This window comes from Phyllostomus hastatus, unplaced genomic scaffold (genome assembly GCF_019186645.2).
Source record: "Phyllostomus hastatus isolate PE091 unplaced genomic scaffold, TTU_PhHast_1.1 phas_scaffold_11, whole genome shotgun sequence".
Lineage (NCBI taxonomy): Eukaryota > Metazoa > Chordata > Mammalia > Chiroptera > Phyllostomidae > Phyllostomus > Phyllostomus hastatus.
The window spans coordinates 3281193-3295311 of NW_025334005.1; the positions used below are offsets into that span (position 1 = coordinate 3281193).

At 52.2% G+C, this 14119-nt stretch overlaps 1 protein-coding gene and 1 pseudogene across 6 annotated transcripts; one reads left to right on the top strand and one right to left on the bottom strand.

Moving 5' to 3' along the window:
• Positions 1-81: 81 nt before the first annotated feature.
• On the bottom strand, positions 82-8166 carry KAT5 (lysine acetyltransferase 5). Of its 6 annotated transcripts, none has more exons than XM_045855310.1 (14): positions 8057-8166; positions 7891-7957; positions 7504-7572; positions 7270-7406; positions 6831-7013; positions 6667-6741; positions 6484-6558; positions 5896-5979; positions 5732-5821; positions 3572-3712; positions 3393-3486; positions 906-1065; positions 700-781; positions 82-606 (listed from the first exon to the last, which is right to left on the bottom strand). In XM_045855310.1, the coding sequence occupies exons 1-14, from the start codon at positions 8066-8068 to the stop codon at positions 472-474; spliced, it is 1404 nt and encodes a 467-aa protein (XP_045711266.1). In that variant the 5' UTR covers positions 8069-8166; the 3' UTR covers positions 82-471. The 6 variants fall into 6 exon arrangements, with proteins under 6 accessions (XP_045711266.1, XP_045711263.1, XP_045711264.1 ...); XM_045855307.1 differs by having other exon boundaries at positions 5896-6144; positions 8057-8163; XM_045855308.1 differs by having other exon boundaries at positions 5896-6144; positions 6831-6986; positions 8057-8161.
• Positions 8167-11456: 3290 nt separating this feature from the next.
• LOC123829221 lies at positions 11457-12689 on the top strand (annotated as a pseudogene).
• Positions 12690-14119: the final 1430 nt, after the last annotated feature.

A 14119-nucleotide genomic window follows, 5' to 3' on the forward strand; every position in this document is an offset into this window, starting at 1 on the left:
GAGTTTGCCCACACCTTGGAGCCCACAAGGCAGCACTGCCCTTTCCCCTACAAGAACCCTTCACGGCTCTGGCCTCTGGAAACAATTTATTGCCAGGGGGCAGAGGGAAGAGAGGCCAAAATTTTGCAGCCAGTACCCACCCCACCCCCCACTCCTACTTTACAAAAGAAATTTTTACATCCAGCAGCTCTCTGTACAGAGTGCCCCACCCCCATCTCACTGTACACATCTCCCTGGCTCCCTCTGGTCCCTGGTTCACAGCAGGCCTTGGCCTGCAGCCAGCTGACCTCAGAGATGACCTGAGCCCTGAGCTCACTTTGGTGCTGGGCACCATCCGGCCCCTACCAGGCCTGTCCTCTCCTTGTGGAACTGTCCTCAGCCCGGTCCACCTCCCTTAGGTCCCCCTTGGGGACAGGATGGGCTGTCAGCTCCAGTTCTGCGGCTCGTCGGTGCTACCATGGCGGTGCCTGGTCACCACTTCCCCCTCTTGCTCCAGTCCTTGGGGGTGAAGTGCAGACACTTGGAGTCGATGCGGAGGAGTCGCTTGAGCATAGCCCGTTCGTGCCCATCCACGATGTCCTCTGACAGCGTGAGGATGTACTGGCCCTGGCCGGGAGATGGGACAGAGCAGGTCAGCCCTGGCAGGGCGTGCACTCTGCACCCCTGCACGCACCTCTCCACCCCTGCCTGCCCCCCTACCTTGTAGTAGTTGATGAGGTTGAGGTACTGTAGAGTGGAGATAACGTCCTCCTTCTTGATGCTGGTGATTTCACTGATCTCGCTGTGGGAGGGCAAAGAGCAGGTCCCCCGTGGGCCTCCTTCTTTGCCCAGGGTCCACGGGAGCCCCAGGGGGAGACAGCCAGGGAGAAGACCATGCAGCCCCAGGGAGGTGCGGCCAGGCTTACTTGATGGTGATCTGTGGCCTCTCCCCGCTCTCAGACTTCAGCCCCATCAGGATCTCCAGGATGGTCTGGGACCAGTAGCTTCGGTAGGATAGGAGCCCAAGATCCGAGAGGGGCTTCTCAGGGGTCCCCGTTTTCCCTTCCACTTTGGAGAGTTCGTAGCCTAAAGCAATGGAGAGGGAAGGAGGGAAGGGGTGAGCGGCCAGGGCCTCACACACCAGTGCTGCAGAGCACCAGCTGCACAGGCAGATGCGCGCTTCCCGTCCCGGCCCCGCTGCATGGTAGTTCCGTGACCTGGGGTGTGCAGCTCATCTGCTCTGTGCCTTGCTTTCCTCACGAAGGACTCCTGAGTATCCACTCTTCCCCTGTGTGCCAAGCACAGTAGAGGACACCGCATGCACCGAGAGGAGGAGCTACAATCAGCTGGGATGGGGGGCCCTCAGGAGCCCGTGAGCGTTTAGAGGTGCAGCAGGGGCAGCAGAGAAATGGCTCGTGGAAAGAAGGGCTTCCAGTTCCCCCTGTCACCCCGCTCTCTCTCTCTGTGCCTGGGCATGTGAGGAGGGCAGACCCCACCTCTGCTTCAGGCCAGAGATGCGTGGATTCTTACAGCCAGTTAAGGCCCTCTAGCTGTGACCTGAGGGGCGCCAGCAGCTCTAAGACAGACTGGTCAGACTAGGTAGTTGAGGCTGCAAAGAGCACCAAAGCGCTTCCCAAGTCGGAGGGAGACCATCCCTCGGCAGGTGACAGCCCCCCATGCTCTTTCCCTCCCACTCTGACTGCTCCCCTCTCTGCCCCAATGCCCGCTGCAGGCAGTTCCTGGTGAGACCTCAGGCGCTAGGAAACCCTGCATGGCTTCGTGTCTCTCAGGTTGTCTTCACTGTCCCCGCCAGGGCCCTGGGGTGTCTCCACTAGTGGAGACCCTTCCTCACCCTCAGTCAGAACTGCCCCTCGTCATGCCAGAGCCCGTTCTGCTTTCCTCCCTCTGGTGCATCTTTATCAGCCAGTCTTGCCCTCTTGCTCAATCTCACGGCTTCCACCAAGCAACCCCATGAGAAGGACAGAGGCTGGTGCTTGGGAGAGAGGAAGCACGGGGGAGGACGGGGACACACGGGGCCCCGCTTCCTCTTGCTGGGTCTGCAGTGCGTGTAGGCCCCCGAAGGGTCAGTGGGACACCACTTGACCTCCTGGGCGCCTCCCCTAACAACACCCACACGCCCGGTCTGCCAAACTGAGCACACCTCGGCGGCTCTGCCTGCACCCCCTCTCCACTGAGTCTGAGCTCCAAGACTTCATTAGGTATCTGCCTGCTTTACCAGGCTGAGGACCTCCTGAAGATGTGACCCCATCTTGGCGTCGTTCTACCAATAAAATTTCTCAAATGGACTATGACTTTGATCGAGTCACACCTGTGACTCTCCACCAAACAGCTAAGGTTCCCTCCCCGTCTTCTGGTGCAGCACTTGCTTGTGCCAGTGAGTGCTGAGCTGAGCAGAATGGGGGTGGGAGACTGGGGAGCAGAGGGAGCCTTGGAACTGTGAAGAGCTCCTGCAGGATGAGGACACCTATCCGACTGAATGCACGGAACCTGGGCCGTATCTGAGAGTCAGTGCTTACAGCTCTGCTAAGTTAACAGCATTTTTTTTTTTTTGAGAGTACATTTATTAAAACTGGGAACAGTGAGCCCTGGCTGGTGTGGCTCAGTGGACTGAGCGCCAGCCTGCACACCACAGGGTTGCCGGTTCGATTCCCAGTGAGGGCATATACCTGGGTTGTGGGCTAGGTCCCCAGTGGGGCACTCAAGAGGTGACCACACATCGGTGTTTCTCTTCTTCTTCCCCTCTCTAAAACTAAGTAGTAAATAAATCTTATTTAAAAATACCAGGGACAGTGAAACAGTGAAGAGTTCAGGTTAGAAGAAGCAACAAGACAGAGCCTGGGCGGGGCCCCTTTGCCTCACTGGGAAGTCAGAAAAGGGAGCCTTGGGGACAGGTCCAGGGGGTTAGCCCGGGGCGGCTGCCGCCCAGCGCTCCCCTGGTTGCAAACCTCACAGGGACCCTTTGAGTGTAGGCGATGCACGCCTGGGAGGGAAGAGGGGTGTGGGCGCGCCCCGAGAGGGCGACTGCCCCAGGCTCACAGCACGTGAGCGTCCGCCGTCTGCCAGGCTCAGGAACTCCCACGACTGCAGTAGCAGACGGGGGAGCGACGCAGCTCACTTGGCGTTGCCCGTGGGCCCGGGCAGGAGCAGATGAGTCAAGTCTGGGGAAAGCTGGATGGCACTCGGAGCCTCGGCCAAGGCGCAGTGAGGGGCTGAGACCCTGACGCAGACAGGCAGGGCAGCCACCCCGAGAAGGACAGAATCGCAGAAGAGCCCCCGTCGGGACTTCTGGCCTCGGGGACTGGGGCGCAAAGCCAGAGCTGAGGACCACGGCAACCTGGCACCCCTACGTGAGGCGCCCGCGGGAGCCTCCGGCCGGGAGCCTAAGTACTCACTGAATTCGATCAGCAGCTTGCCGTAGCCCCGACGCTGGTAGGGAGGCAGGGTCAGGATGCAGGCCACATTGTAGTCTTCCGTGGACTCCTTTTCCTGCAGAAGGGGGGCCAGTGAGTGGGAGGGAAGGGGCCGGGCCCAGCGCAGGGCCGAGAGCCGGGCCAGGCCCGCATACACGCACCTTGGAGAAGTAGCCCACGATGTGGAAGCCCTTGCAGTCATACTCTGTCATGACGTAGAAGAGGAAAGGGTCTGTGTCGTAGTATAGCGTCTTGTGGTCGAGGAAACACTTGGCCAGAAGGCACAGGTTCTGGGAGTAACTCTGCAAAGGGAAGGCCCGTCACCACCCTGGGCCCCCTGCCTCAAGCAGGCCAGTGAGCCAGGGTCAACCAGGAGTACCCCAACCTTTGTACCCCAGGCCGAGAGGTGATGCGCATTCTTCCCCGAGGCCTGACCTAGTCCATCAGTCAGGTCGTCCCCAGGCTGGGCTGCCTCACAGTGTCCTGTGGCCCTTGGACCTGCCCTGGGGCCCCGCCGGTGTCCTCCGCTGTAGTTAACGACGGTCATGACGTGTCCCCCAGACTGGCCAAAGCTGATGAGTCAGCTCTGCCTGTGACAGTCTGGGGAGCCCAGCTGTCAGAAGACACAACTTCTCTGCCTGCAGTCACACCCCCTGGGAACTGATCTGGAGTCTACAACTGAGTAAGGGGTTCTGGAGTTTACAAAAATAACCACCCTAGGAGCTCCCCATCCCCCAAAAACCTTGTTAATCTTGTTATTCTTACCCCTGCACAGAATTTATTCTGCATTTCAGACATGACTTTTTAAATTGTTTTGAAAAGATTTTATTTATTTGCCCTGGCTGGTGTGCTTCAGTGGACTGAACACCAGCCTGCGAACTTAAAAGTTGCCAGTTCGATTCCCAGTCAGGGCACGTGCCTGGGTTGAGGTCTGGGTTCTGACTGGGGGCATGTAGAGGCAACTCATCGTTTACCTCCCTTTATCACTCCCCTCCAACTAAAAATCAAATTTTTTTTAAAGATTTTATTTACTTGTTTTTAGAGAGGGAAGAGAGGAAGATTGAGAGAGAGAGAGAAACATCAATGTGCGGTTGCTGGGGGTTATGGCCTGCAACCCAGGCATGTACCCTGGCTGGGAATCGAATAAAAATCAATTTTAAAAAACACTTTTTAGAGTGAGGGTAAGGGAGAGAAACATCAAAGTGTGAGAGAAACATTGACTGGCTGCTCCTCACATGCCCCTAACTAGCAACCTGATCTGCAACCAAGGCATGTTCCCTGACTGGGAATCGAACCAGTGACCCTTTATTCTGCAGGCCAGCTCAGTCAGACATGACCTTTTAGCTACCTGCCAGGCACTGCTATCTGCGTGCCCAAGTCCACACGTAATGCAGAGCAGTGGCTAAAGCAGCATCTTCCTCTCCAGCTCCCCCGGCACCCAAGCATGAGCGTTCCCTCCCACCCTCTAGGCCCCAGGAATGGCCGAGTCTCTTTCTCAAAGATCCCTCCAGGTTACTCCTTCCTCCCCACAGCCACAGACTAAAGCAGATTTGTTGTTTTTAAGGTTGTATTTATTTATTTTTAGAGGGGGAGGGCAGGGAAGGGAAAAGGAGAGAAACATCAATGTGTGGTTGCCTGTCGCCCCCAACTGGGGACCTGGCCCATAATCCAGGCATGTGCCCTGACTGGGAATCGAACCAGTGACCATTTGGTTCGCAGGCCAGAAAATCCACTGAGCCACACCAGCCAGAGCAGACTAAAGCAGGTTTTGAAGTCCCAAACTTGGGGTGTCCCTAACTCCCCAGGTGACCTTATTTGCACCACCTGAGCCCTGTCCCTCGCAATAGCCTCCCCTCATCCTCTCTGCCCTTCGGCCAGAGGAGTCTTTGCCTTCGACACCCACGACCTCAGTGCAGCCGTGCCTGCCCTTCAGAACCCCACTGCTGGGAGTCCCTTCCCCGCCTTGTCCTTTGTATCAAGGCTCAGCAGGAGTCACCTCCTCTGTGAAGCTTTGCTGACCGCCTCCTCTGTGCCCTAATAACCCACTTCATGAAAGTCACGCTCCATGACACTCATCACACCAGGATCTAAGTGTCCACTGGTGCGTCTCCCTTCCCCACGGCCCGAGCTCTCCAAGCGCGGAGGTGGGATCTGACCCTGGCCGCGTCTCCCCGCAGCTGCCCTTCAGCGGAACTCAGTAAAAAGGGAGGATGCCGGCTTGTGGGCCAGGCCAGTCGGAGTCTTCCTGAGCGAGAAGCTATTCACTGGACCTCCCCACACTGCAGGTTCTGAGGTGTCCCCACTGTCCCTCGGCCACTGACCTTATTCTTACGCCCGTCAATCTCGAAGAAGGAGATGGTGCCCTTGCGGTAGATCTCGTTGCCTGGTGGGTGTCGCAGGTCGCACTTGGTCTGAGGAAGAGAGGAGGGTCAGGGTGGGAGAGGGACTGGGGTGCTAGTAGGGCAGCACCTGGGACCCCTCATACCAAGTGACGCTGCAGACACTTGAGGCTGCGGCCGTACTTGAGGCAGAACTCGCAGAGATAGAGGACTGGCAACGTGGTGAGCTCCTGCGGGTACGGAGAGAAGTACCACGGCTTGAGGCGGTGCCGGCCCAGCTCAATGCACTCGATGTTCTTCATCCGGGTGACGATGTCGTCGTGGCTCCGGTCAGACACCAGGCTCCCAGTCATGCGCGGAGCTGATGGTATCCCATCTGAGCTGTCCTGGGAGTCCTGCCCAGGACCAGCAGAGGGTACCGGTCACAGGAGACTACAGCTCACACAGCCTCCCCTGCCACAGGTTCCCTTGCTCCAGCCTAACAGCAACCCTATGAGGGAGGTACTATAACCCCCACTCTGCAGATAAAGAGACCAAGACTTAGGAAGTTTTCATCCAAAACTTGGGAAGGATCACCCACTGACTGACCTAAACCAGCTCTGCTTAGCTCCTGAGCCCACCACCACCGCCACAGCTGCCCACCACCTGCTGGTCCTTTTTAAACTAGCCACAAAAAACTCCAACCCATCTACATCCTCTGCTTTTCACTCAGCTTCCCTCTACCCCAGACCTACCTCGTCAGTGCCCAAGCAGTTTGACTTTCGCTTCCGTCCTGGCTGAGCGGCCACGGCCCGTCGGGCTGACCCATTCTGTAGGTGAGGCGGTAGGAACAGAAGAGGCGGCTTTTAGGCGAGTCTGAGAGGGGCTACCGGAGGGGAGAAGACAGGAAGGGAAGAACGGTGGTCTGGAGGACTCACCTGAGGGAACACTGAGGCCGGGGCGGTCTCGCTGGGCACCGGAGTTGCTGGTGAAACCACCTCCACCTTCCGTTTCTGCAGAAAGAAACCAAGAAAGGTGGGTCAGAGGGTAGAGAACGTGGGACCTGAGAGGAAAGCAAGGTCCCTGGAATTGCTGAGGGTACCGTTGAGCGGTGGTTGGGCTGCAGGCAGGAGCTGGAGGAGAGCGGCTGGTCGGGCTCACCGCCGGGAATGGCCTCCCGCTCCTTAGGCAGGTTGAAGCGGAGTGTGATCTGGACCGGGATTGGCAAGGTCTTCCCGCTGGCCTGGGTGGAGGCCGGCTGTAGAGATAGGTCCAGGGTCTTCCTCTGGGGTGGGGATGGTGGCGGGATGGGAAAGGGGAGTAGGAGCCCCTTAGCGTGGTGTCATCAAACCCCACCCTCTCAAGGACATGGGAATAGCTGCTGGATTCTGGAAGCTACATCTGCAACCTGGTCCCCATCCTTTGCAAGCTAAAGGCAGGGTAGGAAAGTGCTGCCACAAACCCATCCAGGTGCCACTGAGACCAAGAGGTGACAGAAGTAGGAGGCAAGAAAGAAGAGGTGAAGTAGGGGACCTACTCACCACCTCTCTCTCTGGAGAGCCGGGGCGGGACCCAGGAAGTCCGTTCTTCGTAGGGGTCTTGGCCTCTTTTTTTGGGAATTGGATCTTCTTCAGGTCCAGCCGTTCATGGGTCACCCATTCATCCAAGCGTTTGTTGACTGCAGCAGTGAGGATGGCTCAGGAAGGAATGCCAGAGGCCGCCCCCCCACTCCCATCCTACCCCGCGGCCCCTCCTCACCCTAGCCCAGCACTCACAATCAATGTAATGAACGTAGAAAAGCTTCCGCCCACTGATGTCCTTCACGCTCAGGATCTCGGCCAAGGCTGTGGGAACAGCATAGGGGCATTAGGAGGGTCAGACCACGAGGCTCCACCCTCCTACGACACGAACTCCACTTCCAGGCCAGATTCCTACGCCCCAGCACTTAGAAGGTCTCCTCCAAAGCCCCTTCAGTCACCAAGTGCCGCCCCCTCTCCAAGCCCCGCCCTGTCCATCTCGAAGCGGCAACAAGCCACGCCCCTCTCGTGTATCTGCGACCCGCCCGCCCCAGAATTCTTGAGGCCCCTCCCCCTCCCGGGGATTCGGTTGACTCCCGCCCCTCGCCCTCTGGTTCCTTAGCCCCGCCCCCCGACGTCACTCACGCCACTCATCTTCGTTGTCCTGGTTTCGCCGCAGCACTGGCAGGCGGCAGCCTTCGATAATCTCCCCCTGGGGAGACAGCGCGGCGCCAGGGTCGGCTACTGGGGGTCCTCGGGCTCTACCCACCTCCCCTGGCTCCCTCCGCCCCGCCCCGGGCACCGGACTCACCACCTCCGCCATCTTCCCTCCCTCCACTGCCACTTCCGGCCCCTCTGGGAAACGTCACTTCCGGGACTGAGCACGCTCTAGGCCCGGGCTTCCAGACACCTGTGTACACGACGACCCTTGAAAGACGCCAACGACCAACTGGAGGCGGAAGGCCGGCTCTTTTGGCTGGCCAGTGAATGGGGTGTTTTATGCCTGGGGCCGGGTCCTGGGTGGAATCCCCACAACGTGCCCAATGATTGGGGGGAAAGCTTAGTCTGTCACGTGACGCTCACCGGTGCGACGCCGGTCACGTGGGTGCAGGGCGGCTCGCTAGGTACTAGTGTTTGGGCTTTGAGGATGGCGGGACTCCGTCGTCCTCTAGCGGCCGTGGGAGATGTCGCTGGGAGTTATCTACCAGCGCTTGTTGGTAGGGGGCGGATCTGGAAGGTTTGGGAGGCTGGAGAAGTGGGTGGGACTGTGAAGGAAGTTCAAGGTCTGATCCAGTGTGTGGATTTCATTCCTTGCATAAAGGGGACTTACGGAATCTTTCTGGGTTGTTGTTTTGTATATTAAGTTTCCAGTTTAAAAAATAACACATTATTCATTCAGACATCCAACAAATTAATCTCTATGTGTCAGGCACTATTCTAGGAGCCTGCAATACATCAGTGAATAAAGAACCTTGCCCTCATAGAGCTTACATTCTTGGGGGTTAGGAGGAAAAAGAAGGGTTTATGTAACAAACAGTAAATATATGTAAAAGTAAATTATTTAGTTTATTAAAGACTGATAATGTTTGGGGAACGGAAAAGAACGAACAAGATAAAGGAGCTGGGCAGGCAGGTTGTGATTTCATGTGGGGTGCCCAGGGCAGGCCTGGCTGGAAGGGTATTACTTTAGCGAAGGTTTAGAGGGGGAAGGGCAGGGCCATGCAGATACTTGGAGGAGAAAGTGTTTCAGAACACAGACCACAATAACGAGGAGAAAAATCTAGTTTCAGATGATTTGAGGGGATGTTTCCACCATGACCGTTTTGGTTGAGTACCTGGTAGAGCAGGGTGGACAGTCTATGGCCAGCTGTCCAGATGCAACCCTCTGCTGGTTTTACTGCAGCCAGTGAGCTAAGAATGGTGTGGGTTTTTATTGCATTTTTTTTTTTTTGGCCATCACTGGTGTTTATATATTTTAACGGTTAGGAAAACAAAAGGATATTTCATGACACGTTAAAATTATGAAATTCAAATTTCAGTGTTCACAGAGAGTTTTATTGGAGTGTAACCACACTGATTCACTTACATTTTAGACTATCATTTCTTCCACATTAAAACTTTATCATTATGTCTGAAATATAAATCTGTAGCCCCTAATGCCTAAAACCTTTACTATATGGCCCTTTACAGAAAATGTTGCCACCTCCTACTTTGTAAACTCCTGTGCTGTGTCAAATACAAAATGGGTTCTTCCTGTGCGTGCTGTTGTGTGACCAGAGTGTTTCCTGAGCCACACAAAGTGAACACTTGTCACTGAGTATTCCACAGCGCCATTTTGATGGCTCCATACCATTTTGTTTAGCTGCACCTTAGCTGCCACAGCCAATTGCCCTATCAAATATTCAAGTTATTTATCATTTTCCTCTATTACAAACAGTGCCAGAAAGAGTATCCTTACATACACACCTTTTCATGTATTCAGTCCAGCATGATTTCCATTGAAGATGCAAGTGGAGGATGATTATATCTGTATCTTAGAAAGATTATGTGGTAACAGTGTCTTTGGACTGAAGGACATAAATCCAGGATATAACCTATCAGAAGGCTGCTGAAATCGGCCATTCATTGATAACAGTCAATAAATGTTTATCCGGAGCCTGCTATGTATTGCAATTAGCACAGTTTTCATCCCTGCCTCCTTGCAATCTGCAAGCTAGAGATCCAGGAAAGATGGTGGTCTAGTTCAATTCCAAATACAAAGGCCTGAGAACCAGGAGAACTGATGGTTTAAGTTCTAGTCCAAGACGGAAGGCCTGAGAACTAGAAGAGCCAGTGGAAGTTCCAGACCCAGGACAGAAGAAGGCTCTTAGAGTCAGACAGCAACTTCTCCTCCTCCTCTGCCTGTTTGTCTCTAGTCCATCCTCCAGCAGATGGAATGATGCCCACCCACAGTGGGGAGGGCTGTCTTCTTCACTGGTCTACCAGTTCCAGTGCAAAGATACAGAAACAGCCCTGGCTGGCATGGCTCAGTGGATTGAGTGCGGGCTGCAAACCAAAGTGTCGCAGGTTTGATTCCCAGTCAGGGTACATGCCTGGGTTGCAGACCATGACCCCCAGCAACTACACATTGCTGTCTCTCTCTCTCTCTCTTTCTCCCTCTTCCCCCTCTAAAAATAAATAAATAAATAATCTAAAGAAAACATACACTGGGAGAAATTAAAAACAAAAAAGATACAGAAACATCCTCACGGACATATCTCCAGAAATAACAATGTATAATCAAATATCTTGGCACCCTGAGACCCTGTCATGGTGACACATAAAATTAACCATCACAGATTGTATATGCATTTGGTAAAATTACATATGAGCTATATGTCTAAAAATATTTTATCCTAGACAAGAAAAAGCTAAAAGAGTTTCTCACCACCAAGCCAGCAATAGGAACCAGATAAAGGAACTATTCTAAGAAGAAGAAGAAAACATAAAAAATATGAATAATAAAATGGCAATAAGTATATACCTATCAAAATTACTTAAAATGTAAATGGCTTAAATGCTACAAGACATAGGGTGGTTGAATAGATAAGAAAACATGACCCATACGTATGCTGCCTACAAGAAACCCACTTCAGACTGGCAGACATACACAGACTAAAAGTAAAGGGATGAAAAAAGATATTTCATGCAAATGGAAATGAAAAAAACAATAACTGTGGTAGCAATACATCTATTAGACAAAATAGACTTTAAACAAAGACTATAGATAACAAGAGACGAAGAAGGACCCAGCAATTCCACTTCTGAGTATTTATCTGAAGAAACCCGAAACACTAATTTGAAAAGACATGCATCTTGCCCTGGCTGGTGTAGCTCAGTGGATTGAGTGTGGGCTGTGAACCAAAGTATCGCAGGTTCGATTCCCAGCCAGGGCACATGCCTGGGTTGCAGGCCATGACCCACAGGACCGCACATTGATGTTTCTCTCTCTCTCTTTCTCCCTCCCTTCCCCCTCTAAAAATAAATAAATAAATCTTAAAAAAAAAAAGACATGCATCTTTCTATGTTCATCGAAGCAGTATTTATAATGGCCAAGGTACGGAGACAACCTAAATGTTCATTGATGGATAAAGAGGAGGTGGCACATATATGCAATGGAATATTACTCAGCCCTGAAAAAGAACAAAATGTTGCCATGTACAACAACATGGATGGGCTTAGACGGTAAATATCAGAAAGAGGTTTACCATGTGCTTTCATGTATGTGCAGATTCTAGAGAACAAAATAAATGAACAGCCCTTGCTGGTGTGGCTCAGCGGATTAGTGCCAGCCTGAGGACCTAAAGGTGCCAGTTCAGTCCCCATTCAGGGAGCATGCCAGGGTTGTGGGCCAGGTCCCTAGCTGGGGGGCGGGTGCGAGAGGCAACCAAATGATGTATCTCTTGCACATTGACATTTGTCTCCCTTTTTCTGTCCTTCCCTTCCCTCTCCCTAAAAATAAATAAAATCTTTAAAAACAAATGAACAAAGAAAACATAAACAAACTGGTAGATATAGAGAACAAGTTGATGGTTGCTAGATGGGAGGGGGTTGGGAGGGGTGGCAAAGAGTTGAACGGATTAAGATGTGCAAATTTCAAATGATAAAAAGTCAGAGAAATGTAAGGTATAGCACGGGGGATACAGTCAATAACATTGTAATAACTGTGTGGTGTCAGATGGGTACTATACTTATCAGGGCAGATGAAGTCATAAGTTATATATGTGTGTATTCACTATCCTGTATACCTGAAACTAATGTATATTGTATGGTGACTGTATTTGAAAAATTCAAAAGTATTTTAAAAATAAAATTAGATGTTAGTGTCGCAGGTTCGATTCTCAGTCAGGGCACATGCCTGGGTTGCAGGCCATGACCCCCAGCAACCACACATTGATGTTTCTCTCTCTCTCTTTCTCCCTTCCCTCTCTAAAAATAAATAAATAAAATCTTTAAAAAAATAAAAAAATTAAATTAGATGTTAAAATTTTTAAATTAACTTGTTTAGCTAAAAAAAACCCCACAACCCTGTTGATTATACATATATAATTTTAATGGCATAGGGGAGAGACTGAGGAGCAGCAGCCTTGGCTCTGCCTTACCCCGTGGTCCTGGGCCTCGGCAAGGGCTCCAGGGCGGCCAAGGGCATGAGGAAACCACGGCACAGCCCCACCGCCCCAAGCATCTCACCCAGCACACCGAGTTTGTGCGGGACACGGTCCTCCGAGAGGCGCGTGGCTTTGTTCCCTGTCGGGCGCGCCATGGAGCTGCGCCGGGTCTCTACGGACAGGAGGGCCCTGGAGTTGGTCAAGAAAAGGGTGGGGACACGCGTCCCAGCCAAGAGGAAGACGGAGGAGCTGAGCGGGGTCCCTGCAGCGGTGAGGAAGGCAGCAGCCAAGGGCTGAGCCCCATCCCCTCTGTGTGTAATAAGACCTGTCCAGAAATAAATAAAAACAGACTTAGAGGAGAACTGACACCTCCGTGCTGCTGAGTTCTCCTTTGTATTTGTTCGTGTATCGTGTGTGTGTGTGTGTGTGTGTGTGCACGTTTCTCAGGAGCATTTTGAAATTTTCTTTCTGTAAATCTTGAGCTTTACTTCTTAAGTTTAATCCTAGTAATGCCTTACTTCTTTGTCATTGCTCCTGTAAAAAGATCCTTTTCCTCCATTATACCTTCTAATTGTTTTTTTTTTTTGAAATGTGAAGGCTTTCAATTTCTGAGTACAAATTTTGTTACCCAGCCACATTCCTTAGTTATCTTACTGTTTTTTAGTTTATTTTCTTGAGTTTCCCAGGTAAACAAAAATTATCTGGCCCTGGCTGGCGTAGCTCAGTGGATTGAGCTCGGGCTGCGAACCAAAGCATCGCAGGTTCAATTCCCAGTCAGGGCACATGCCTGGGTTGCAGGCCATGACCCCCAGCAACTGCACATTGATGTTTCTCTCTCTTTCTCCCTCCCTTCCCTCCCTAAAAATAAATTTTAAAAATCTTAAAAAAAAAACTGAATTACAGAACTTTAAAAAAATTATCTGAAATTAGGTTTGAAAAATAATAAAAATAAAAACATTTAAACTTTTAAAAACGCCTTCCACGGGAGTGGGCCCACCTGGGGGCAAGGAACTGGTGCTCATCTTCCCACACCGGTCAGGCGCCGGCCGGGAGTCGCTTCCGAAGGTCTTCCTGCCCCGCGTTGCCAGCATTCTCAGTGCCCGGGCTGGAGGGGCTCCTGCGGTCAAAAACTGCCTGGGACAGAGAAAAGGAGCTCACAGAGGAAAAAAGCCAGGCCCACCCTTCCACATTAGCTCCAGCGATTTGGGTTTGAAGTGTTTGTCATAGGGGAATTCAAGAGTTAAAGGTTTCAACCTGAGTTGATAGGCTTAAGTGATTAATGCTTGCGGAGAGCTGTTCTGTTCCAGGAACTGGGTGCATGACCACATGGCTCCAGGAAGTTGACGGAAGTTGACGAGCAGTTCAGCCCTGCGCTCCAGGGCGTCTGCAGCATTGGAGATTGTATCTGAGCCATTGTGTTTCAGGGAGGGGAGGCTGGTGGCGAGATAAAGAACTGTTCGTCAACAGATAAAGAAATAATAGGAAAATCACTGCAGGACTGCAACTCTTACCCAATTAGCCTTTTTCCCAACTCCTTATCTACCCTTCTTACAAAAAGATCGACTTGAAATAAGATGTTAAGACCGTTTGGAGGGTACGTAACCCACCGTCTTCGCAGATCGCCAGCCCTCTGAACAAAACACCCGTAAAGATTCGATCCTTGTCTCTACTTATGGGTTCCAGTAGTGACAAGCAGCACGGACTCGTCTTTTCCAGTTTCATTTGCT

Bases quoted from the DNA above. Each gene is read 5' to 3' on its own strand.
- KAT5 (XM_045855306.1), bottom strand. From the start codon at position 8,068: ATGGCGGAGGTGGTGAGTCCGGTGCCCGGGGCGGGGCGGAGGGAGCCA. The intron at 6,742-6,830 runs GTACCCTCAGCA...TTCTTTCTGCAG, and splicing joins AGCCCAACCACCGCTCAACG to AAACGGAAGGTGGAGGTGGT. The intron at 6,145-6,483 runs GTAGGTCTGGGG...GGTCCTGGGCAG, and splicing joins ACTGCTTGGGCACTGACGAG to GACTCCCAGGACAGCTCAGA.